Source organism: Tetrao urogallus (assembly GCF_951394365.1).
Source record: "Tetrao urogallus genome assembly, chromosome: 1".
NCBI classification, from domain to species: domain Eukaryota; kingdom Metazoa; phylum Chordata; class Aves; order Galliformes; family Phasianidae; genus Tetrao; species Tetrao urogallus.
In genome coordinates, this window is record NC_136813.1 from 179236072 (window position 1) to 179259735 (window position 23664).

The window sequence follows — 23664 nt, forward strand, 5'->3', positions numbered from 1 at the left end:
CCAAGACAGTGATTCAGAAACATGAAATATACTACTATACACCATTTTTAACAGCAAAGAAAAAAATAAATTGATGAGAATGAATTGAATTCCTTTCTCTCCCCCCAAAAAACTCTTTAAGGACAATCTACAAATGGAAAAATGTGTCGTTCTTTACCTTTAATAGAGTTTGGGGAAATTTTTAACCCATCTATACTGTTTACTGTTCTGTATCCCAGTTTTTCCCCCGATGTTAGGTGTGAGTGTAGACATGTGGTACTGATTTTTTTTTTCCCAAACAGTGTTATGCAGTTATCTTTCAGCAGTTTTAGTTGAATATTTGCAAAGCCAATAATTTTGAAACTAGCAACTCCATTAACCTGCAGATTGATTACAGGTTTTCAGTTTCTTTCTATTCATTGAGTTGTAATCCTAGTACTGCCAAACTTTTTCTGTAAACAGGAGGATTAAGACCTTGCACATCTATTCTATCATGTAGGCCAGGGTATTTTTTTGTGAGAATCCTTCAAGTGAGACCACCCTAAAGTGTAACGAAACACAGAGAGTACAAAGTGGGCATTGGCATTTGCACATTAATTGGAGTGTTAAAAGTCATTTGGGGGTAATCGGAATGAATATGAATGCTGAAGTGACTTTTAAAGGAAATCTCAGGACTTTCTGTACTGCCATTTTACTCCAAGTACTGATGGCTACAAGAAAAGTAAATCTCATAGACCATTCTGTGTTCTTTAATTTGCTTTCACATCCCACTGATGTCATCTGTGGGTAAAAATTGCCCTCAGATGTGCTGCCAAGTGAAAAAACATGATTAGTTTGTGGCTTCTTTATCATGTCTCCTTCCAAGAAGGAAGAGGCGTTCTGAAGTAATCAGGAGAAGAAATCATGTAGCTCAAGGAAGTAGTAACGTATTGCAGTGTACCCTGGGCAAAATTCTTTGGCATGATTTTACATTTTCACAGTAAGTGCTGAACAAACATATGGTGAAACTGTCATTTCAAACAACGGTGTAATCAATACTACAGTGTAAATCCAGAGAGGCTCCTGTTTCTGTGAATACAATGTTCTGAAAACATCATAAAAAATAAAAAATATACCTGCTGAGTCATTTAGGCTGTTTGTTTCAGTTTAGTTGTAGTACTGGGTTAGTAATATTGGTTAATATTGGGGAGAATATTAAATCTGTTCATCTGATGAAGCCTACTTTCTGTTGTTTCAGATATAAAGAACGATCAGAACAGTTCTTCCAGAAATATGGGAGATGCTGCTTTCACACTTACAGTAAAAGTCATTAAAAGCCAATGTCTGCTGGAGGGAACTCATTCGTTGGTGCTTGGTGCATTGAACAGGGTATAGTTAAAGCTTCATCCTAATGAATTTTATCCCTGTTTTGCATGTGCAGTGATGAATCATTTAGTTTTAGTTCCACAGTCATTTTACTATTGATTTTATCAAATGAGTCCCAGCCTTCCGTTTCGTTTATCATTGGGAGTTCTTTTTCTTACTTTTTGTTTTAGAGTACATTAGATCATCTTCTTTATACACTAATTCTAATTTGTATTTATAAAAACATTGCTGTTTTGTTTTTTTTCAAGTGGGCAGTTTGTGATTTTATTAATGGACTACTTTATACACAAAAGGTGTTCTCATATCTTTGCCTCAACTACACACAGAAATGAGAGGCTCTTTAATATGGCAACTGTTGATGCATACTCCTTTACTTTTAACCGAGCAGTGATTCTCAATTATATCCATTCTTTGCACTGTTCAATTCCATAATTTTCTCCTGACATTTCTTGACCTGAAGATAATAGGAAACAGGAGTTAAAAGGAATTAAATTTTTACTTCAGACTGTTTTAGTTTTCAGTGCTTTGTGACCATCTTACCTGCTTTTTTTTACCCTGCTGGTTTGTGATTTTGGTTACTACATTATCAAGCAGAAGGGCTAGAAATTTTTGTATTTTTATGAAATAGTAGAGAAGGAATAAGGAAGGAGATGGGCATGAGCTCACTGAAATAGTTTTACAACATTGCAAGTCACTGTGACATCCACACACACTTTCAGACCTAGGCTTTATCTAGGTTTTCTCCATCTAAGAGTGAGGAAAAATTGTGATAAATAATCACAGATAAACCATTGAATTGCTTTATAATGGAAAACAAAACTTCAAATTGTGATACCTATATTGCAATACCTACATTGCTTCATAACTTCTTTTTGTAACTATATAAAAGGTTCATATTTGTCACTTGTCCCTTGTTTTCACAGAACCCCATTTTTGTTCCAGTTTAACCATAAATAAAGTACATTTTTCCACTTTCCTTTTCCTGCCAACGTGTGAGTGGTTGTAATGAAACTGAGGAAAAAAACATCCCAATCTCTGGTAGAAATCTATGGAGGTTATAATAAGGAGCTGAAAAAGTAATTGAAAAGAAAATTAAATTCAAACAATTTGTAATTGTAATTCATGTTATTTATTGTCATATCAGTAGTAATTTTGCATACTTTAAGAACAATAATCACTAGCAACTCTTCTATTGCTATTGTAGCAAAGCAGACTGTTGATTTGAATTTCTATTCATTTCTCTGTTAGTTTATTGGAAATCCTAGCATTCAGAGGTGTGGATTAAAACTACTTACTTCTGTAGCTGAGTGCACTGGTGCTTTAGAAATTTTAACACAGCAAGGAGCCACTGACACTGTGCTTCACACCCTGCAGATGTATCCAGATGAACAAGGTATGGAAGATATTTTGTTAGTTGAATGTGAATGATGTTGTAGGAGGGGTCTGATGAACCATACAGTCTTTTACCTGATTATTACACCATTTAGTACTGGATATGAAGTAGGTGTTATGTGGCAGGAAAAGGCAGCAGCACTGTATAGTCTCCAGGTTCAGCCACCCTTGTAATGCTTATCCCTGTAATAGGTAATGCAAATAACTGTCTAGAATATTAACAATGATACTCTACTGAGGCCACAGGTTTATTCCACTCAGAATGTCTGAACAATCAACTTTATTAATTTTTCTTTTTTCTTAAAGACATACAGAGTTTGGGTTTGAGTCTTCTGCTCTTTTTGATTACAAGAAAGAGTTTGTGTATTGCAACTATGCATGTCCTGGCAACTGTTCTGGTTTCTACTCTGCGACGATTTAAAGAGGTCACTGAAATCCAGATGCATGTATGTGTTATTTCTACCTACAAAGATTAAAAAAAAAAAACAACACTTTATAAAATTATTTTGATGTAGTTGTACAGTTGAGGCAAAATTATTTGTTTAGTTCTTTTTTATTTTACTGCAATTATTAGATTAGTGTAAGCCTTTAAGTCAATATGATTGTCATAGAGATGGGTTTTGTGGAGGCACATATTAATTCCAGAACATATAAGCTTAAGTTTGGGTGTTTATCTGGCAAACTAGAACAAATTTTTCAGTCACTATCCATCATTTGTTGATCAATAGTCATTTAGTAGAGTAACCACCATTATTGTATTCATCACTCTTTTTTGAAAAGCAATAAACGCATTTTGGTTCACAGCCTTGTCACTGTCAATAAGCTTAGTTTAAGAATTTTGAATAAAAAAGGATATTACCAGAATTCTAAGTCAGAGTGACAGATTTTGGATTTACTTCTGAATATGGAAACAGAATTCTCCTTATTCTGTCCTGAGAATACACATTCAGTCCCCTTGTGTGAAAGTTCTGTTTCCTCTACCTTGGAAACTTTCCCTGTTTGTTGCCAGCTTAATTTTACTGATGGAATGAAATTTCCCTATGAGATGAGCTTACAAAAGTCTCTACACTTCTGTTTCAGATCAATCTGGAAATATCACAAGTGCAGCCCCCTTTTTTTTACTTCTTTTTTTTTTTTTTTTCCCCCACAGCTTCTAAGTTTTGCTTAGGAAGCAGTATAGAGAGACATCAAAATAATGTGGGTAAATAAGAAAGTTAAATAAAGTCATTTATTTTCAATGAGGTTTGAGTTAGAGTTTGTTGTTTACCCACTTCATCCTCCTAGGTGAACTTTACGTACAGAATCAACCTTGTCTATAATCTTGTCTTTCTTTTTAATTTCTAGCTACATTTTTTCAATTTTTCTATGTGTTTTTTTCAAAGTCAAGGATTCTGGAGTGACACATTAGGATACGTGATGCATCTTTTTGAAAGCAGATTGTTTCCTCTATACAATTTTCAGGAAATCACGAGTACATGTGTCAGGCAGGATGTTGTCAGATATTGCTGTGCATAATTGGGCTTTTCAAAATGTCAGTTAATATCTGCTCAAGTGGGTCAGCTAAGCAAGAGTGACACTACAGCTCTAAAAACACAGAAACACCAGGTCTTTCTGCCTTCTCTCAGTTTATGAGTTATTGCATGTTTAACTGCATAACATAAAAAATAAAGTCTGTATCTTTAGGTCACAATTTAATTTTGTTTGAAAATTACACATTTTAAACAGTATACTTACAGTCTTTTAATTGTGCTCATAGGGATTTCATGCAATCTTGTCAATTCTTGGTTTTTCACCTTGTTTTGCCAAGCTGCTGATAAATGAATCATTTGACACAGTAATCTTCTACCAAATGTCTATGTGCTTCACTAACCAGCGAGATCGACAGGTATGTGTCTTCTCTTTTGATTGCTCCACATCTTGAAAAATGTTGGTGCTTTTCTTGCCCTAACTTTGATTGTGTTCCCATTCAGTTTCAAAGCCTGTGTTGTAAATGCTTTGCCAAGATAGCTGAAAATGATGATTTAAAAAATATGATGCTTGAAAAAGCATGTGTTGAATACAACAGTATTATGGCTGAATGTTTACTTCTACTGGGAGCTGATATTAACAAGAAGACAAAGACAAGCTCTTTGATCTATCAGGTAATATGTGAAAATATATGTACATTCATTGCTTTAAAATTTCTGCTTTTGGGTTCCTTTCTCTATATATACAGTGGCACTCTCTAAGGCAGTCTGACTGTGACCTAGGTGTTGACAGCTGTTGCTATTCCTGGTGACCACACCTGGTTTGATACTCAAACACTTTTCACTTCTCTAAGGCTCATGTTTACTGTCACCTCGAACATGTCCACACTGCTAGCTCAGTTCTGGTGCAAGTTCACTTTAAAGTCATGCTTTCTGCTTCTTCACCCCGCTCACATGCAAACTGACGTTCACGCAAGTACTGACTTAGCTTTGGAGTATTTTTGAGGAAGAAGACTTCAGCTGAGACAAGTTCAAGCTTTTCAAACTCCCAGGTGTTTTTTTCTGAACTGATTATGCATCAATGGTATCAAGCCCATTAGAGCCCAGTTCATGACCTTATCTTCCAAATTCAGCTCATTCTAAGCACTCTGAAGCCAAAATGCAGACAGCCCAGCAGCCCACACTATGCATAAATTGGTTTCAGTGTGCCACAGTAAAGTTCCACTCCGCTAGATCTGCAGTGAAGATTTTTTCTAAAATGCCTGATGGTGATTTCTTACTTTGTGTTGTACTTATAGATCATTACAGTCATCAGTTCTTTTGCTGATTTAAAGGCTTTCTATCAACATAGCTACAGTAATGTAGTATCTTAGAATGACTGCACACACACTAGCTGCAAAGTGCTTTATCCAGGGTTCACATACAGAACCTGAACTAGCTGAAACACACTGGTGTCTTAACTATTGGCCTTAGCATTGGCTGTTCCCATCTGCATATAAGTATTCCCTGCTAATTGTGACTGTCTTTAAAAAAAAATTTGGAGAAACTGTATGTTGTGCTTTAGTGTCAAACCAAGTACTACCTGAAGTAAATCAGGAAGTGTTCCTTTGAAGCCTTCTGCCAGCAGAGCTGTCTGGGTTGTCATCCAGCACAGATGGATTTTCAGCAGACCATCCATCCATGGAGTCTGAAGCAGGCAAATTAGTGTTGGTCAGCCACAATGGAAAATACTGAAGTAACTGGCATTAATTCTAAAAATATTTGTAACATTCATAATCAACACTGCTCCGTGTAGCAATGCAGGCTGAGTGACTGAAAGGAGCTGAGCTGAAGCCAGTAGGCTTGAGTCCCTAGCTCTAGGCAAGTCTAGCATTGTTGCCCTTTCATCTGATATCCTGCTGACACTAAGAGTGTTTTGGTTTTTTTTTCATTAAGCTACATTCAATAACAAAACAATGTAAATCATTATTAATTTTTGCCTGAAAATTCTGTGAGCTTATGGCAGAAATTGCAATGAGAGCTCAGGCATTTGCTGTATTTCGGTTAAGACTTCATGAAAATGGGAGTTGGTGCTTAAGTGCAATTCACTAAGCCCTGAGGTGCAGGGAATTGTGTAATTGAAAAGGGAGCCCAGTCCTAAAAACAGAATGAATCTAAATTTGAGAATGTCTCTTACTGCAAACTCAGTTGTTGCCTGAGTCCCTCACATAAACTTGTTAATTGTTTTCTTGCTTTAGGTTTGTGAAAAGGGAAATAATCCTAAACTGGTGGAATTGCTGTTAGCCAATGGTGTCCGAGAGCAGGATGTTCGGAGTGCTTTAACCATCAGTATAAAGAGAGGAGATAGCCAAATCATCAGCTTGCTCTTAAAGAAGCTTAGTCTTGATGTCGCCAACAGCAGTATATGTCTTGGAGGATTTGGTATTGGGAGACTTGAGCCTTCCTGGCTCATTCCTTTGTTCCCAGATAAGCTTACTCCACCAAGAAAACAAAGTGAGTGTACACAGAATTTACTACAGTACATGTGTTAATATCTCTTGCTAATATTAATTACTTTAGATCAAGACCTTTGGTTGAGACTCTATAGTGCTTAGCTGGTTGCAGAAAGTCTGCAAAATCATGAAAATAAATCAAGTATTTCTGTTATTTTTTGAGCTATATGCATTTTTCAGAGAAAGTGTTACCTTCTTGGTTTCTGATACATACAGATGCAGGCTCTGCACTAGCAAGAATGGTGCTTAAATACCAGATGAAGAATGTTTCTGAGGATAGATCAGGAACTTGTTCTGATTTAAACTTCTCTGAAGATGGAGTGGATAAAAACTACGATTGGAATTTCATTTCTGACCCATTAGTGGACACTGTTTTTCCTTCAAGTGATGATATTGATAGTGAAGGTAATTGTGTTTGTTTGTTTTTGAATTGTCCAAGTCTAATATACTGAAGTGAGGCCGTAAGTATGAATCCCTTCAAATTATTTAGGCAATTGTAAGACTACCAGCTGAGGAAAATATAATTAAAAAAAATTATTTGTCAGTTGTTTGTTTGTATTTGGTATAAAACACAAAACACTTCTCATGGAATATATATGTATATATATGTATATGTATATATATATATATAATATATATATATATGTATGTATAATATATATATATATATGTGTATATACACATACACATACACATACTTCCATCTAAAATTTTGCTTGTGGTATCTCTGGAAAATAGTTTATGGTCAATAAGTATATGCTTTGCCTGCAAAAGTAGTGTTTTAAAGTATTTTTTCAATTATCCATTCAAAATCAGGTCTTTCTGAACTGGAATACATTCAGTTGCTTTCTTGTAGAAAGGATGGGATTCATCCAGCCATTTTTAGCTAATGCCTGCTTCTGAGGTCAGCTTACATCAGCTGTTTTGATGTCTGTTTCTGAGCAATTCTTATATGCTTCCTCTATAGACAATGGCAGAGGCAACAAGTGCTTCAGGAGCACATTTTGTCTCACCATGAAGTCAGGTAACTGATTCAGAAATGCTCTGTTCCCTGGCTTGTCTATAAATGAAAAGAGCACAACTAAGTTCAGTATAAAGAATTATATTGTTAACAATTAAATGAGGTGGAATAAGTCCTATCCCAGAGGTATCCAGCTGATCAGAAAGTGTAAATGACAGACCTATGATCAGTCCAACGTTGTTCTTGATAGCCATGTCAAGAACATGATGTGCCTTTGACTTAGAAAAGACAGCATTTCTATCCGTATTACTTAATAACAACAGTAAGGAGCCTTATAAAAGTCTTTTACTGATTCAGAAGACACTGTCATGTTTTAGAAGTGTTAAAGTCATTGCAGATGAAGAATTTGAATTTTGTGATCAGAGAATCTTAAGGATTTTTTTTATTCTCTTCTGTTCTTTTCCTTGACATCATTCAGCACCATTTTTCATTTCTGTAGGACTGTGTATCACAGGCAGATGTTACTGATAGCGTGTGTGGCATTATTTCCACACAGAAAGTTTTGAAGTCTTACGTAAACTATGATAAACAAAGAATACAGGTTTTGCCAACAACAGGGCTTTTAGGAGTTAAAAAACTACCCTTGAGAGGAGGAACACAGATGACCCCAAATCATTACCAAAAGATGCCAAAGAGCTATTTGGTGTTTCATTCTCAGTAAATATGGAAGTGCAAAAGCGTCAATTTAAATACAGACCTTTTCCATATTAAAAAGATATTGACACTGCAGTAGCACGAAGATGTGTTACAAAATGTATAAAAATGTAAACTTGCTGGAAATTTTAAGTGATAAATCACCAGTGTAAAAAGCTGCAGTTTGTATTCTGAGTATGTCAGGTAGGCATGGCCCCTGTGCTCTAAAACATGTTAATATTCTAGGCTGGTTGCACACACAGTTAACCAGTGAGTTCCTGCTGTTATTGATCTTTTGAAATATGTCTCTCCTTTGTCAGCATGTATCTGTTGATACAGTTGAATTCTGAGCCTCAGATTTGAGTACATCTTATTTACCTATCTTCCTGCGTTATTTCTTTGTCCTAGGAAGTGAAGGTTCACTTTTTAGAAAAAAGAAGTCCAATTCCATTGCAGTTGCTGATTTACATTGTAGAGAACTTGCTTTTCAAAGAGGTTCTCCTACTTTACCACGACATTCCTACTCTGTGGTAAGCCACGTTTGTATTCATTCCAGGTTTCTTCTGAAAAAGCATCTATCTTGCCCGGTGTAAAACTGTTAATAATCAAGTGTAAGGAAAGGTTCTGTTCTTCACCCTATTGCCCCACCCCAGTGAAAATCATGTTAGGTTGTTAAAAATGCACTATATTCTTTGCACTCTAACATCTACTGTTGTTTCATAGTGCATGAATCAGTAAGTTTTATAAATCTGTGACTTGTTATTTTTAGTGTTAAAAAGCTCAGTCTCTATGTTTTCCACCTGAAAGTTCTGATTAAAAGAAACATTAAAAGAAATTTCCTGAATTCAAATCGTTTTATGTATCTGCATACTTCTATACCTATTGTTTGTTTTCATTCTGTTTTGGAATTTTCCAGGGACCTGGCTCAGATTATGAGCCATTAGTGAAACAAAGAAGAAAATTATTGCTTTCAGATGAACCTCCCAGTAAGTAAACTATACAATTTAGCACATATAGGGCTGTTTAATCTTTAATGCTTTCACAAGCATAGTTAGATTATATATTTGTTTACGAAAAGGAGGGTACGTATTTAATGCTATCATAGAGTACAAATAGTGCCTACATAGTGCAAAATCTTTTCCTGGACTTCTCAAATAATGAAGTAGAATTGTACAGACAGTGTAATTTCGTGAGTGCCCTTAGTTTTCAAAAACTATCCCTGTTGTGCAGTGCCTAAGCCTTTGTCTCTTCCCTGCTGTCTCTTAAATTTCTGTCTCCTCAAAAATCTTTATGGATTTGGGCTTGACTAGTATACAAACATTCTCTGTCTACTGTGTATTTAGATCCTAGTCTGATTCATCTGAATTTTAGTTTTGTATTAAGTGAAATCATGCTATTTTTCCCATGTCTTTGTCTTTATAGAAGGAATCTCAAAAAGCTCACTGCATTTAAGACCTTCAGACAGTCTTTCCTCATTGATCTCAGAGAAAGAATGTATTAAATCACTAGATCTTTCATCAAATGAGCTGGAGAGCATTGATGCCATCAGCCAGAACAGCAGCTTAACGAGTCACTTGGAACATCTTGATAAACTGGAGCTCCACCAAAATGCTCTTACAAACATTCCGGAACAGCTGTGTGAGGTAGTGTTGCATAATTTTATGTAATACAAATTAAGATTAGTTACGGTAAATAGTTTGTCTTTAACTACCTCCTCAAAACAATACCACTCTTGAGCATGGGTGTATATTTTGGCATGCTTCATACATTTCTTGCTTTCATTCAGGATTTAAGTGCAGCTGGAAATGGAAACATTTTCATGGGACTGTTTTAAAGTGTTTACATCAGAGAACAGCTTTAGGATGTTGCACTGAGTAACAGAACAAATGAAACTGAGACCTGCAGGCAGTTGATGATTGTTAAATTTTATGAAACTGAGCTAAATGATTTTAAATAATGCTTATATTTTGCTCCTTAATATAAATACTACTGGTTACATTAGTATTATTGATATTTTCTGCTATTTCTCCTAGTCAGACAAATGTCAAGTAATAAACTGTGTAAAGCGTAAATCAGTTTAAAACCTATAAATTCGTGTTTTCATTTCATTTTTTTAAACATCTCTTTTTTACTTTCAGAACTTGAAATGCTTGACTTATTTGGATTTGCACAGCAACCGATTTACTTTTTTTCCTACTTACTTGCTGAAAATGAACTGTATTGCATATCTTGATATCTCTCGAAATGATATTGGACCTTCCTTTGCTTTGGATCCACATCTCAGATGTCCAACCCTAAAGCAACTGAATCTTTCATACAATCAGCTGATGGGCATTCCTGAGTTTCTTGCAAATGTTGCTGAAAACCTTGAACAGCTATTGCTGGAAGGGTGAGAGTAGCATTCATAAATGGACTATAGCATAGCAGACAGCAGAGATAATATTTTTGTTATCCAGAATGGTCTCTGCTGTAGTATGGAAAGGATCGTTTAATCAGCAGTGAAACAATGATGTTACTTTCTGAGTGTATAAATCCTTTCAGTTCTGTGTTGTATGACAAAGTACATTAGAACATCTGTGAGTCTTGGTTGAATCTAATAACTTTACATTTTTGTACTAAAAATGATGTAGTTCAGCATTTTTCTACTGCCACTCTGCTCATCCCCAAGATTGTCCATGTCATCTACATTTAGCTAGATTTGCTTTATGCAGAATACAGCATCCACTGTATTTCGTATTAACCAAAGGCTTTTGGAAGTCTGATTGGTGTTATGAATATGTTTTAAATGACAGAAGCAAAGAAAATATGTTGTGGGTTTTTTTTATTACCAGCACTTTTTATCATATTTGTTAGTGAGTGAATTAATTCATATCTCTTGGGAATTCATGCAACTGATGAAGTTGTTAGTTCTGTACAATGTAGAGGTTGTCTCAAATGCAACTATAATTTCACTGTAAGGATGTCATATGTCTTGCACAGAAATTCATGGAGAAAAAAAACAAGGTACTTAACTAAACCAAGTGGTATATAATATGTGAATCAAATTCACAAAAGTACTGTTTGAAATTTAAAATCCAGTTGCATTTCTTCATAAGCATTATTATGATCTGTATTAGCAGCATTGCTTGCAGCACATTGCTGCATGATTCTTTTGTCAATGTATTTTCAGTATCTTTGTCTCTGGTGTTTTGCTTCTAACATCATATGCCAATCCTAAATTGTGTCCCCTGTTTGGAGTATATAAATTTTTTTAGATTGACAGTCATTCTGTGGTTATAATCCTGAAAATGTACTTCTTTAGTAAACAGAGCTGCACACAAGTGCAATAGTTCTCTTTGTGTGGGATTGAACTACAGTACATAATCAGGAAATGACACCTTATAGTACACTCAGACATACGTTCTTCACAGTAATTAAACAATCTGAATATCAATCTTGTTTTTCTGCGCTACCACAAGCACCAGTATTTTCACTGACTAGTCAGTCTTTATTTAGATAAATGTGTTTTTTGGTTTACCTGTGTAAGAATGTCACATTAATATACTTTCACTTTTTTTAGCTAATAGTTTCTGAATAAAACATGCATTTTTCTTCTTATACCAGAAACAAAATTTCATGCCTATCTTCACCCATGTCCTTGAAAGAGCTGAAAATTTTAAATATCAGTAAGAACAATATTTCATCCCTTGCTGAGAATGTGTTAAAGGGCTGTGCAAAGCTGGAGCTGTTCAATGCCAGGATGAATGCTCTTGGTAAGTATCTATGACCCACCTTCTGGAAACCATTCACTTAATTCCTACTCACCAGCATTTGGAATCTTGGGAGAAGAGTGAAGGAGAACAGCATGTATGCAAAATGTACACTTGAAGGAGAATAGCACATATGCTTGTCCTTGTCTATACTGCTTCAGCTTTTGTTCGCTGCTGGAAGCACTATGCTTGAAGCTTGATGGATGGAACTGATCTTGTTCTTATATTTGTAGTGTAAGCTGTAAAAATGGTTGAGTGTAGCTGAGATGTTGCATACTGCTGGGGAAGGTTCCAAGCAGAGGAAATTGCTCAAGGTTAGCTTGAAAATCTATTACTAATACAGGTCTAATAATGTACTGAGATATACATCAAGTATAACTACACTATATTCAGCATAGCTTTCTGAATAATGTAGGATGATTGATTCACTTGCCTAAACATAGGTGTCATTTGAGATGCACTGAAGTATGGCACTTGGCCTACAGCTTCTGATTCTGAAAAAGCAGGTCTTCCATAGCAGGTGTGTTGTGTCATCAAGGCATGTGCAGATAGCTCAGGTACCACAGAGAAGCTCGCCTTCATTAGACTCTTCTGTTTAAGCAACTTAATTCAGTCTCAAATGTATTTCATGGCTTAGAATACTTTCTGCAAAGGTTTCGAAGTTATTTTGTGAATTATAGGAATGTGTAAATAACGATCATTTTAGTATTTAAGGCCAATATGAGATGGAATATAAAAGGATGTAATGTGATAAAAGCAAGTATATGAACTCTGTTATATGCTTTTCTAATTTGGGAAATTCAGTAAAGGAGCTTTAAAATACGTTTCAGTTTCTGTCTTAGGCAGTTTATATAAGGACCTATGTATAGAAGATGATTGCCTGACCTTTTAATCTGTCTGTGATTTTAGAAAACTACAATATGAAAAATACTTTAAATAGTTCTGAAAAATAATGGTACTAACTTCTTTTTCTGTTCTAGAGATAATACCTGACTTGTCATCTAGCATAACAACCTTAAAATTATCCCAAAATTGCTTTATTAATGTTCCAGAAACAATTCTTCTTCTACCACAGTAAGTTGTTCTTTTACTTATTGAGGTTAATATCCAGTTCTTGATGAAGAAAATTCAGCATATTTCCCTGATTTTTAGAAAATTCCCTGTCCAAGTTTAATTGCTGAGTAGTATCTTTTAACTGAAGCCAAATGAGTCCATTTTCTTCATTATTTTGGGAAGTATAATTCCTCAGATTCAAATAGTTATGTTTAGACTCAAATAGTTATGTTTAGACTCAAATAGCTTCAAATAGTTATGTTTATGTTTTATATGTTACTTGACTGTTGAAGCAGACCATTGTTCTAAGAAAACCAGAATTGATTTAATTAAGAAATTAATTTAAAAATACTGGCAATTTTTCCCTTTCAAGAAGTTCTGCAGCTTCAGATTTTTGCACGTGTCCACTGAAATTATTTTTTTCACTTCCCAAATATCACAAGATATTTTTTCTCAAAGAATGACACTTCCTCTGTATGGAACTGTGATAATGATGCATGTGACATTTGTTATGCTGTACTTTCAGAACATTACTCATGTGAAAATCAGGACTTAAGCTTTTTCTATGGTCACCAGAACGAGATGGTGGGAGTAGCACTGGAGGAGATGTCAAGTCAGGTGCCTGGTAGATTGTGTGGATGTGAGTGCTGGTGGGGGAGCAGTCAGTAATCACAGGAAGAGGAAAGAGCCCTGCTGTTATCTCAATGTGTGCTTCCTTACATTGACTGTAATTTGCTATCTGAAATATGTACAAAATATAAGTGAATATTTTTTTCATGACATCAGTAGCAAACACAATGAGAACATATTACACTGTATTTTTAACATGCATTTTCTTGTTATTTTTTCCCAAGGTAGTGAAGACCTGCTTATAATATCATCTTAATTACTTCTGCTCACAGTAGTAATTCCCATCTTCCCATCTACATTCCTGACAGAAAACTGTCTGTTCTGATATCTAATCCATTCGTTTATTGAAAACCAGTACAGTTCCAATTGATCTCAGTTGGATTTATTTTGTTCACTAACTTTTCTCTTCTGTATTTTCATGTTTTCAGTTTGCGATCAGTAGATTTAAGCCAAAACAAGATCATAAGCCTGCCTGGGCCGGTGCACTGGAAATCACTGAACTTAAGGGAGCTGTTATTTAATCATAATCAAATAGGAGTCTTGGACTTGAGTGAAAAGGCATGTGCATGGTCTAGGCTAGAAAAGCTACACCTGTCCAACAACAAGTTAAAGGAGGTAAAGAGTAAAATTCTACCTAGAGAAAATCAACTCACTTTTCAGTTTCGATTGTCAATGTTCATACAATTTTCCTGTCACCACCTCACATCACTGAATGTTCTAGTAGTGAAATGGTGTGTTACTGGGAATAATTTTTCCTGTGCAGGAAAGTCCCTATATTCTATTAAGCTTTCTTTCTGGAATGTGTGATATAATCAGTTTTCATAATGGATTAATTATGAAGTTCTTTGTATATTAGTGAGGAGCATTTGGTCTGTTTATTTTAAAAATAAAACCACAAGAACTAAACTACAGCTGTAAAAATACCCAGTTTTGTTAAATGTTTATAGTAGTCATGCTCATACAAAAATATATTGTTTTTTAACATTTAGGTGTCTATTAAATGTTCTTTTATTTAGATACCTCCTCAGATTGGCTTCCTAGAAAACTTGACTTCTCTGGATGTAAGTCATAATCCTGATTTGAGATTCTTTCCGGATGAAATGGGAAGGCTGTCCAAAATCTGGGATCTTCCTTTGGAAGGACTCCATCTTAATTTGGACTTCAAACATGTGGGATGCAAAGCCAGAGATATCATCAGGTTTGTTTCCCTATAGCTCTCTAATATTCTTGTTTTGTTTTCTTGGGGTATGTGGTGAGCAGTAAGAGAGCAACATATTCATTTGAAGAGAAGTGCTGGTTCGTCATATGATTTCCATTACAGCTGCTACTCTGCACGCACACACACACACACACATACACAAAACTGATTATAGTCATTTTGAAAACATGGCTTCATTGCTTTTTTAATTTCACAATTCTATAAACCAAGTAGTAGATGGTGTTTACAGGTTATTTCTTGCATTCCTTGGTTTCCCAAGTGCACTGCATAGAGTACATTTTTAGTTAACAACAAAAGCAAAAAAGACTTCACTTAATGGATTAAGCTTTAACTTTGAAATCAGAATAAAGATTAGAATCCAATAGCACCAAATCGATGCTGAAAATTTGAAGGAAATTGTACGTGTTTTGATTTTTGCTTGGTCTCAAGGTCTGTTGCTGTTTTTCTTTATTACACATTTCTGTGAGTTCTGCCAACTTCTTTCATGCTAGATTTCTTCAACAACGACTGAAGAAGGCTGTACCTTATAACAGAATGAAGCTAATGATTGTTGGAAACACTGGTAGTGGAAAAACTACACTGTTACAACAGCTAATGAAATGCAAACGAACTGAGCTGGGCTGTCCAAAAGCTACAGTAGGCATTGATGTAAAAGACTGGATCATTCAAGGGAAAGGCAAAATGAAAAAAGAGCTTATATTAAATGTCTGGGATTTTGGAGGTATGTTGAGAGCTTATTATCCTTTATTATTGACTTCTTTAACACATGAATGCATTGCTTATTCTTAAAGTGAAATTTCAAATTGTAGACAGTAAAATTATGCAAATTTGCATCAAGAATCAGGTGACCACATATTCATGAGGGAGTTCTGCTAATTCCCTAATAGGGGTTTTGGTAAACCTTTCTAAGTCTGGGGGATTCTAAAAGCGCTTCTAAGATGTAGGGGTGTTTCAACCTTTAGAAAAGTTTTTCTTAAACATTGGTCTGTGGGCAGCTTAATACAGCCTATATCACAGTGCATATGCATGCATGTTAAATGGCTAGCTTCAGTTGTGACACCTTGTGATTTCAGTTGCTGAGCCTGTGAATAAGGCTCTTATTTTGAAGTTGGTTAAATAACAAGAAAGGAAAGGGAAAAAGAAGGGAAGGAGCAAGGAAGAAAGCAGTTTATATTTTGGTGATTAGAAATTTAGTACTGGGTTTTTGAAAGAAGCATGGAATGCAGCAAGAATGTGTATCCAGCTGTTGAACCTTATGCTTCTTGATTGAAAACCAGCTTACATATTTCAACACTGCATTTCAGCCAACGAGATACCACAGAATACCTACCTAAAATTCGTAGTTATTGCAGGTTTCCTATCAGTTTTGATTATTTTATGCAAGCATTTATTTCATTTATGAAGTCGTGATCTGAGAGCAAGTGTTATACTACTTTTTATGATCTGCAGATGCTCAGTGAATGAGGTTCTAAACAGTGGGATTTTTTTATCATTAGGACAAGAGGAGTTCTACAGTACCCACCCTCACTTCATGACCCAAAGAGCTTTGTATCTTGCTGTTTATGATCTCAGCAAAGGACAAGCAGAGGTGGATGCTATGAAGCCATGGCTTTTTAACATCAAGGTATTAAGCCATAGATATGTACAGAATGGAGTGCCACATTATGGGGAGCTGCTAATGAGTGCAGATTAACCACAAATACATTTAGAGAGGAGAATAGCAAAGAAGCTCTTCAGTAAATAGAACTAGTAAGATGAAGCAAGTGCTGAAATGTATTATGAATTGGATGTGAAAGACTGACACCATTTTGTACTTGAGATGGCAGAGTGATGTGCAGAACAGTTTGTGTGTTCTGGCAGTATTTTGGATTGAGTGATAAATATAAAAAAGGGATTGTATTAAAAGGATAACGAGTTAAGCATGCTTTTTCTTCTACACTGTTGTAACTTCTGGGAAAAATGGAATTTCATTCGTGTAAAACTGACTAGACGGTTATTTGAAATCATGTTGTTAAGTTTATGCTTAGCATCCTGTTGTTAAAAGGAATGATCCCAGGACTATAGTAGGGAAATTGATCTTACAATCTGCCTGTGTATTTTTCTTTTGCTGTACGAGGTTTTTCTTTTGCTTTTGGTGGAATCATCCCATAGTGAACATTAATTGTCTTTTGCTTTCAGTCTGATAGTTAGCCAAAGCTGGGCAAAAAAATCAGGATTTTGTATATGGGTCCTGTTTGTTAAGCTTACCTTTTTCGTTCTTTTCACCTTGAGCAGTGGTACAGTCAGATAAGTACTGATGAAGAGCACTTCTGATGTGTTGTTCCTTGCTGTGCAGTGCTTGATGGTGTTTTGTTGTTGCACTGTTCCTCTGACAGCTGGCATAGTACCCTGTGCTTTTCCACTGTATTAGTCTCTTCTAATGAAAAATGTAATTGCCCGTGTTACTGCCAATACTATTAATCTACCAAGAATGAAATCCAGATCTAAACCACTTCCTTTAAAAAGTTTATTCTGTAGATTTCTGGTTTTGAAGTTTACATGTATTTTGAATAAAGGCATAAAGTAGTATTTCAGATTTAGATTTACCCACTGCTCAAACTTAGAAGAGATATATTTAAAAAGAAAAAGGAAGAAATCGTTTCTTTTATCACTGTATTGATTATTTTGACCAAATTGTTCAATGTTTACATGCATATACATTGAGTTAATGGACTGTATGGGTATTGCTACAGGCACGAGCTTCAACATCCCCCGTCATTCTTGTTGGCACCCACTTAGATGTTTCTGATGAAAAGCAACATAAGGACTGCATGAGTAAAATTACTAGAGAGCTGTTGAATAAGCGAGGCTTCCCAGCAATCCAGGATTCTCACTTTGTGAATGCTAGAGAAGAATCAGATTCCATTATGAGACTTCGGAAAATCATAATAAAGGAGAGTCTTCATTTCAAAGTAAGCTGCATACTGTTTGTAACATTGAAAACATCCTAGTTCTAGTTAAGTACATATATTTTAAGGCATTCATTAAACACATAATTAAATACATTTTTTGGTGTGGTAACCTTGCCTTGTATAAAATGCAGACACAGCAAAATCATGATGGAAAATTCCCAGTTTTTACTTTATTTATTTTTCTACCAAGAAATCTATTTAACAAAGATCTCAGCTAAGTTTCTTTCTCAAACACTAAGACAGAAAATAGAATATTTAATTTAAAATTGTCCATCTTCTTCTTGTGAATAAATCTAATCAAAAACTACCCATTTTTGTTGGTTAGCAATATCTAATTGCAATAATAAATATTCCAAGTTTTCAGGGGATCAGGACAGAAGATTCTGTGATTTCTGAAAGCCAACTAATTCTTTATTTACTGATTTGATATTACACTATGTGATGGAGTTCTTAGGAGGAGAAAAGTAAATGAAAGCAGGAAAAGGCCTCCTGGTTTGAGTGATCCTCCTAAACTGGCAAGTCTGCTCGTAGTTCTGTTGTCTCTAAAGTCATCCCTGCCACCCACCCACTTGTTGCCTAGTCCAGGCACTTGTTGCAGTCCAAGCACAGAGCTGGTAGAAAGACAGGATCCAGTCTATAACAGAAAGAATGTGGGTGTTTTCATTTTTCTGCTTATGCAATATTGATCATATATGCAGTTTCATTAAATGTTCAAGAGAGAAACTGATGTCTTGCACTTCGAAAGTCACAGGCAGAACTTCATAAATCACAGCAGAACCCAGATTACTTCTAAATTATTGCTCTGATGATTTTAATGAGCAAATTCTCTTTTTATGGCTAGCCTCACACTGTTGTGTTACAAAGGAGGGGAAGTGTGGACACTCCTCATTTTCCTCTCTGAGGAACCATCAGCTGAGCCACATCCTTAAACTGCCCATCTTCATTCCACTGTTCAAGGGGTAATTAACCAGTGCAGTAAAAATCATTTCTGTAACACACACATGCATTCTGGCTGTGGTTTAAACTGATGTTTAAGCTTCCATATGAAAGTAAAGTAGTCTAAAAGAAAGGAGATGTTTTCCATAAATAATGTAGACACTTTGTGAAAGGAGTTACAAGGTACCTGCCTATGAATTAAGCACTGAATTAAGCACTAAACATGGCCCTCGAATGCTTTGAGTCTTTGAACTTCCACAAGAAAGTAATTACATTTCTGACACAGAAATGCCACAATGCATTGGTATTTAGCTTCTTTGGCAGACTAAGAAGCCAATTGGGAAATGTTAAGACAATTGTTTCCCATTTCCCCCCAGAAAACAACTTATTCAGCACCTCTGGAGAATAAAAAACCTGACTAATGGCTAGCTAATACCAAAGGTCAAAGCATGTGTCCAGGAAGGAACTCAGACTACAGGAAACAGGAACAAAATCCTTGGCTGTGTTGCTCATCTTGCTAGATTTATTCTCTTCTGTTTTCCGCTGGCCATCACCATCAGTTGACTGTGGACACTCTTACTTAAGCGACTACCCTTTTCCCCCTCACTTTTCTGGAGACATTGCAGATTACAAAGACTGTGATTTTCAAAATTATTTTGTTTATCTGTTGTCCTCTGTTAACATGAGATGCATGGCATTATCTGTTCATACAGCAAATGTTGTCCTTTTACTTCAAATCAAAGCTTCTCTTAGTATCTCTTAGATGTCATGCTAGATTTTTTTATTTTCCTAAATGCATGTAATAGAGCAGTATTTTCTTCTATGCTTTTTCTTTTCCAGAAAGACATGCATACATTACTTCTCAAAGAATTAGTCCCATCTATTTTTCAGAAGCCATATTAATTAGTCAAGGTGTTCTTATTCCTTGCTGCTGCTACGGTTAGGCTAATATCCATAGCTTGCATCTGAGTTGCAATATTGTTTACACTTTATGTGAATAAATAAGTACATTTTATATTATTATTCCTAATTGTACAGATAAGAGATCAGCCAGTGGTTGGTCAGCTGATTCCTGACAGCTATCTGGAGCTGGAGAAGAGAATTTTGCTGGAAAGAAAAAATGTCCCGGTTGAATTTCCTGTGATTGATCAGAAACGATTACTAGAAATGGTACAAGAAAACAAGTTACAGCTGGATGAAAATGAACTCCCTCATGCAATTCACTTTCTGAACGAGTCAGGTAAAATACGATCTTCAGTGTATGTTTTGTTAGCAATTTGTTGTAAATCTGCAGCAGGTGAGACTTGTATGGATTTTTAAATTTCACTCAAGGTCGACTCAGTGTGTTAAACTGAAATGCTGCCCATGGGTAAAATACTGCAGTTTGAAAATCCACATCATTATGTCATAAAGGAATTTCATGATAAAAAGCGTCACTCTTGTAACAACTTATGTGTATTGTCACTCCCTGGAAATATCTAATTGCTTGTTAGGCTGCACAGTGCCTGAAGAAAGGTACAATTGTAACAGCTTGAACAGAATGGCAGGTAACAGCTTGTATCAGCACCATACAGAATTCGTAACATTAAATAATTAACAACATAGAACATAGCTTCACCAAAAATGCCCAAGTCAGATAGAAACCTAACAAAACATCTGAAAACAAAGGTAAAGCTGAACAAACCATGATTTCATTCTATTCTTCCAAGATACTGACATAGATGCAATAACTGAATTTAATGTGCAGATTGATTGTATCAAGTCACATGAGAAAGACAGCCCAGAGTGGGGCAGTTATGCTGCTTAATATGGAGCATGAGGAATGTGTTGCTAATTACAGTGTGTTTTGTGCAGGCGTACTGCTTCATTTTCAGGACCCAGCACTGCAGCTAAGAGACCTGTACTTCGTAGATCCTAAGTGGCTGTGTAAAATCATGGCACAGGTCAGTCTCTGATTACTTTCTATGTCTACATTCATGAAACTTTTTCCCCTGTACCAAACCACTGTAACTTATAAATGATTCTTTTTCACTGTTTCTGTACGTTATTTAGTATTTCTTCATGGCCCAAATTACCTGTCTCTTTCTGTCTTGTTTGCATTCTAAACAACTGCCCATCTCAGTTTTTCCATTTCTTACATAATGCCCAACATAATTTCAACTGCACTGGATGCAGGAAGACCCATGGAGTAAAAAAACCTCAGAGATGCACAGTAATCCCACAGGATATTGCAATAGGTGGAGGAGAAAGCAGAAACTCTGAATTAAAGTAGTAATAATGGGTGAGGAAGGGCCACCGTATGCTTGTACTGGTGGTGTAGGAAAGTGGACGATGCAGAATCATGTAATAGGACAGAAGCGTAAGAGGCTGTCTGCTTAAGTGAATCCATAATGCTATTTTGATTTAGAAAGACCACTCTCAAGCTTTTTGATAAATATTCATATAACCTAACCTCTGAAACCTTTCATTCAGCGGAGGAAACAGGAGAACATAAATGTAAGTTTGAGCCTACAGAGCTCAAGTAAAAGTAAAAGCTCAAAATGGGAGTAAGAGTGAGAGAAGACTGGGGACATGGTGTAGTCTGCACTGCTCTGCTTGTGTGAAGTGCTGGTATGAAAGATCACTATGTGTATGTTGCTTTTAGGCTACACTTCCATAAATTAGCTTATAGAATATCTTTCTTATAATATTCTTATAAATAGTAAGAGCTACTGAAGAATGGTAGCATATTAATGGCTTGGAAAGGTTAAATTTCATCACTGCTGTCTCCTTGCTGGTTAACATTATGGAAGTCATGGTTTCACTGTGACATAGAGTCCAGTTTTTCCCCTAAATAATAGACTACCAAATATTTCAGGGAACAACATTAGTAAGGAAAGTACAATCTAATGATGACTGTACACCTCAAATTGTTTTACTTTTTTGGAAAGATTTTGACTGTGAAAGTGGAAGGCTTTTCTAAATACCCTAAGGGAATTGTAAAACGCTCAGATGTGGAAAAATTCCTTTTAAAGAAGAGCAAGTTTCCTAAGATCTACATGTCACAATACTTCAAACTTCTGGAAAAGTTTCAGATTGCTTTGCCTTTAGGAGAGGACCAACTACTAATCCCAAGCAGGTAAGCAAAGGCCCATAAACCCATAGAAAGTTATCATAATAAAAACCTCCCAAAGGGCTTGCTAGCTTAACTCATCAGCAGAGCAATTTGGCATTTGAAAGCATATTACATACTTATTACTTAGTAAATGCTTTCGGAGACATGTTAAACTCATCCTCTGGCAGATAAGCTTCCATCTTTGAAAAATAAAATGCTTTATGAGTAAAGTACTTCTTTAATAGTTTTCATGCTCCACAACAAGAAGATTATAATTTAGCCTTACATCATGGTCTGCTGACATTACAGATATTTATTGCAAAGTAAATTTTTACCATGAATTCTTATGACTTATTTGCTTGAAGTCAGAACCAATCAAGTTACTCAGAGGCAGAATCTCTCCAAAACAGAGCATTGATTAAATGCAACCAAAAAGATGGTATGAATGTGGGCTTTTTGCTCTGTCTGAAGCAAGTAATGGTTTCTCTGCCTTAGGTACAGATTGTGTGTTAAACAGTGCTTATTTTTCTTAATGAAGAAATTTTTTGTGAGGTTGTGATGAGTTTGAATTATAGCATAAATTTACTTTATCACAAACAGAATAGGCAAATGCACTGTCTGTTGCTGGATTGTTTGTATTATTCATTCATTAATGAATACATTTTGCATTGTAAGTAATGTATGCCATCAGTTTGGATAAAGTACATCATTAAACACGGTATAATATTTTTGTTCTTTCAGTTTGTCTGATCACAGACCTGTTATAGAGCTTCCTCACTGTGAAAATTCAGAAATTATCATCAGACTTTATGAGATGCCATACTTTCCTATGGGATTTTGGTCCAGGCTGATCAACAGGTTGCTTGAAATATCACCTTATATGCTGTCAGGAAGAGGTACAAATCTTTTGTTTCATATGCAATAGTGAGCATATTTCCTCTAAACGTGAACATGTACATTCCAAAGCTCTAATCCCCAGTTCTATTTTGATCTAGTTATTTTCTGGGCCATTCAGAAATGTAAGAAAAATGGCAGTGGTAATTTTTGTAATTTAGAAGTATCCAGGAGCAATTACTGCATGAGATCTTCACAGTGATGTGCAAAAGAAAGTGAAGGTGTTAGAGGCCTATTTCTCTCCTTCGAGTGCTAGAAATAGAGTGACTCTTCATACGTGTGCAATATTGTTGTTTGATTCCACAAGAAATATAGGAAAGAAGAGGTTTTCTTCACAGAAAGATGGTTTAATCTGTTCTCCCTATATGAATGTCCAAAAGCTCTGCTTCGGTCAGAACTGTTGATTTTCTTGGAATTTTTCTCTACTATTTCAGTGTTTTGACTTGAGATTTAGCTCCTGAACTTTGTAATTTCATTCATCTTTGGTTTTTTATATGTGATTTATTAACACTAGTGATGAGAAAAGTGTACAAAATATGCATTGCTAATCTACAAATGCTACTTATAACCATCACCTGAGTATAGAATTCCAGTTGCATCTTGATATACCATGTATGTGTGATGGAGGAACAATTTAAATCACTGATTTTTTTCACACAGGGCCTAAGATAATGTACATTTAAAGCTGAATGTACTTAGGCATTTGTTTAATCCCTGCATTTTTTACCATCTCATTAAATATTTAGCTTGTAGCTTTGCCTTATAGAGCTGTTGACACATATTCAGCATT

At 35.5% G+C, this 23664-nt stretch overlaps 1 protein-coding gene across 1 annotated transcript in view; it reads left to right on the forward strand.

The window, feature by feature from the left end:
- Window positions 1–23664, forward strand: part of LRRK2 (leucine rich repeat kinase 2) — a gene marked incomplete at both ends in the record, with an annotated part of 61395 nt that overhangs the window by 22042 nt on the left and 15689 nt on the right. The window contains 22 exons of the mRNA XM_079536224.1: window positions 1217–1347; window positions 2593–2737; window positions 3043–3182; window positions 4493–4621; window positions 4707–4877; window positions 6440–6695; window positions 6911–7099; window positions 8757–8878; window positions 9265–9334; window positions 9771–9991; window positions 10487–10737; window positions 11952–12100; window positions 13078–13171; window positions 14209–14395; window positions 14797–14978; window positions 15491–15720; window positions 16496–16623; window positions 17732–17950; window positions 19925–20126; window positions 20741–20829; window positions 21817–22004; window positions 22722–22876. Of these exons, the coding sequence (XP_079392350.1) occupies window positions 1217–1347; window positions 2593–2737; window positions 3043–3182; window positions 4493–4621; window positions 4707–4877; window positions 6440–6695; window positions 6911–7099; window positions 8757–8878; window positions 9265–9334; window positions 9771–9991; window positions 10487–10737; window positions 11952–12100; window positions 13078–13171; window positions 14209–14395; window positions 14797–14978; window positions 15491–15720; window positions 16496–16623; window positions 17732–17950; window positions 19925–20126; window positions 20741–20829; window positions 21817–22004; window positions 22722–22876 (3648 nt within the window). The remainder of the gene's footprint in view (window positions 1–1216; window positions 1348–2592; window positions 2738–3042; window positions 3183–4492; window positions 4622–4706; window positions 4878–6439; window positions 6696–6910; window positions 7100–8756; window positions 8879–9264; window positions 9335–9770; window positions 9992–10486; window positions 10738–11951; window positions 12101–13077; window positions 13172–14208; window positions 14396–14796; window positions 14979–15490; window positions 15721–16495; window positions 16624–17731; window positions 17951–19924; window positions 20127–20740; window positions 20830–21816; window positions 22005–22721; window positions 22877–23664) is intronic.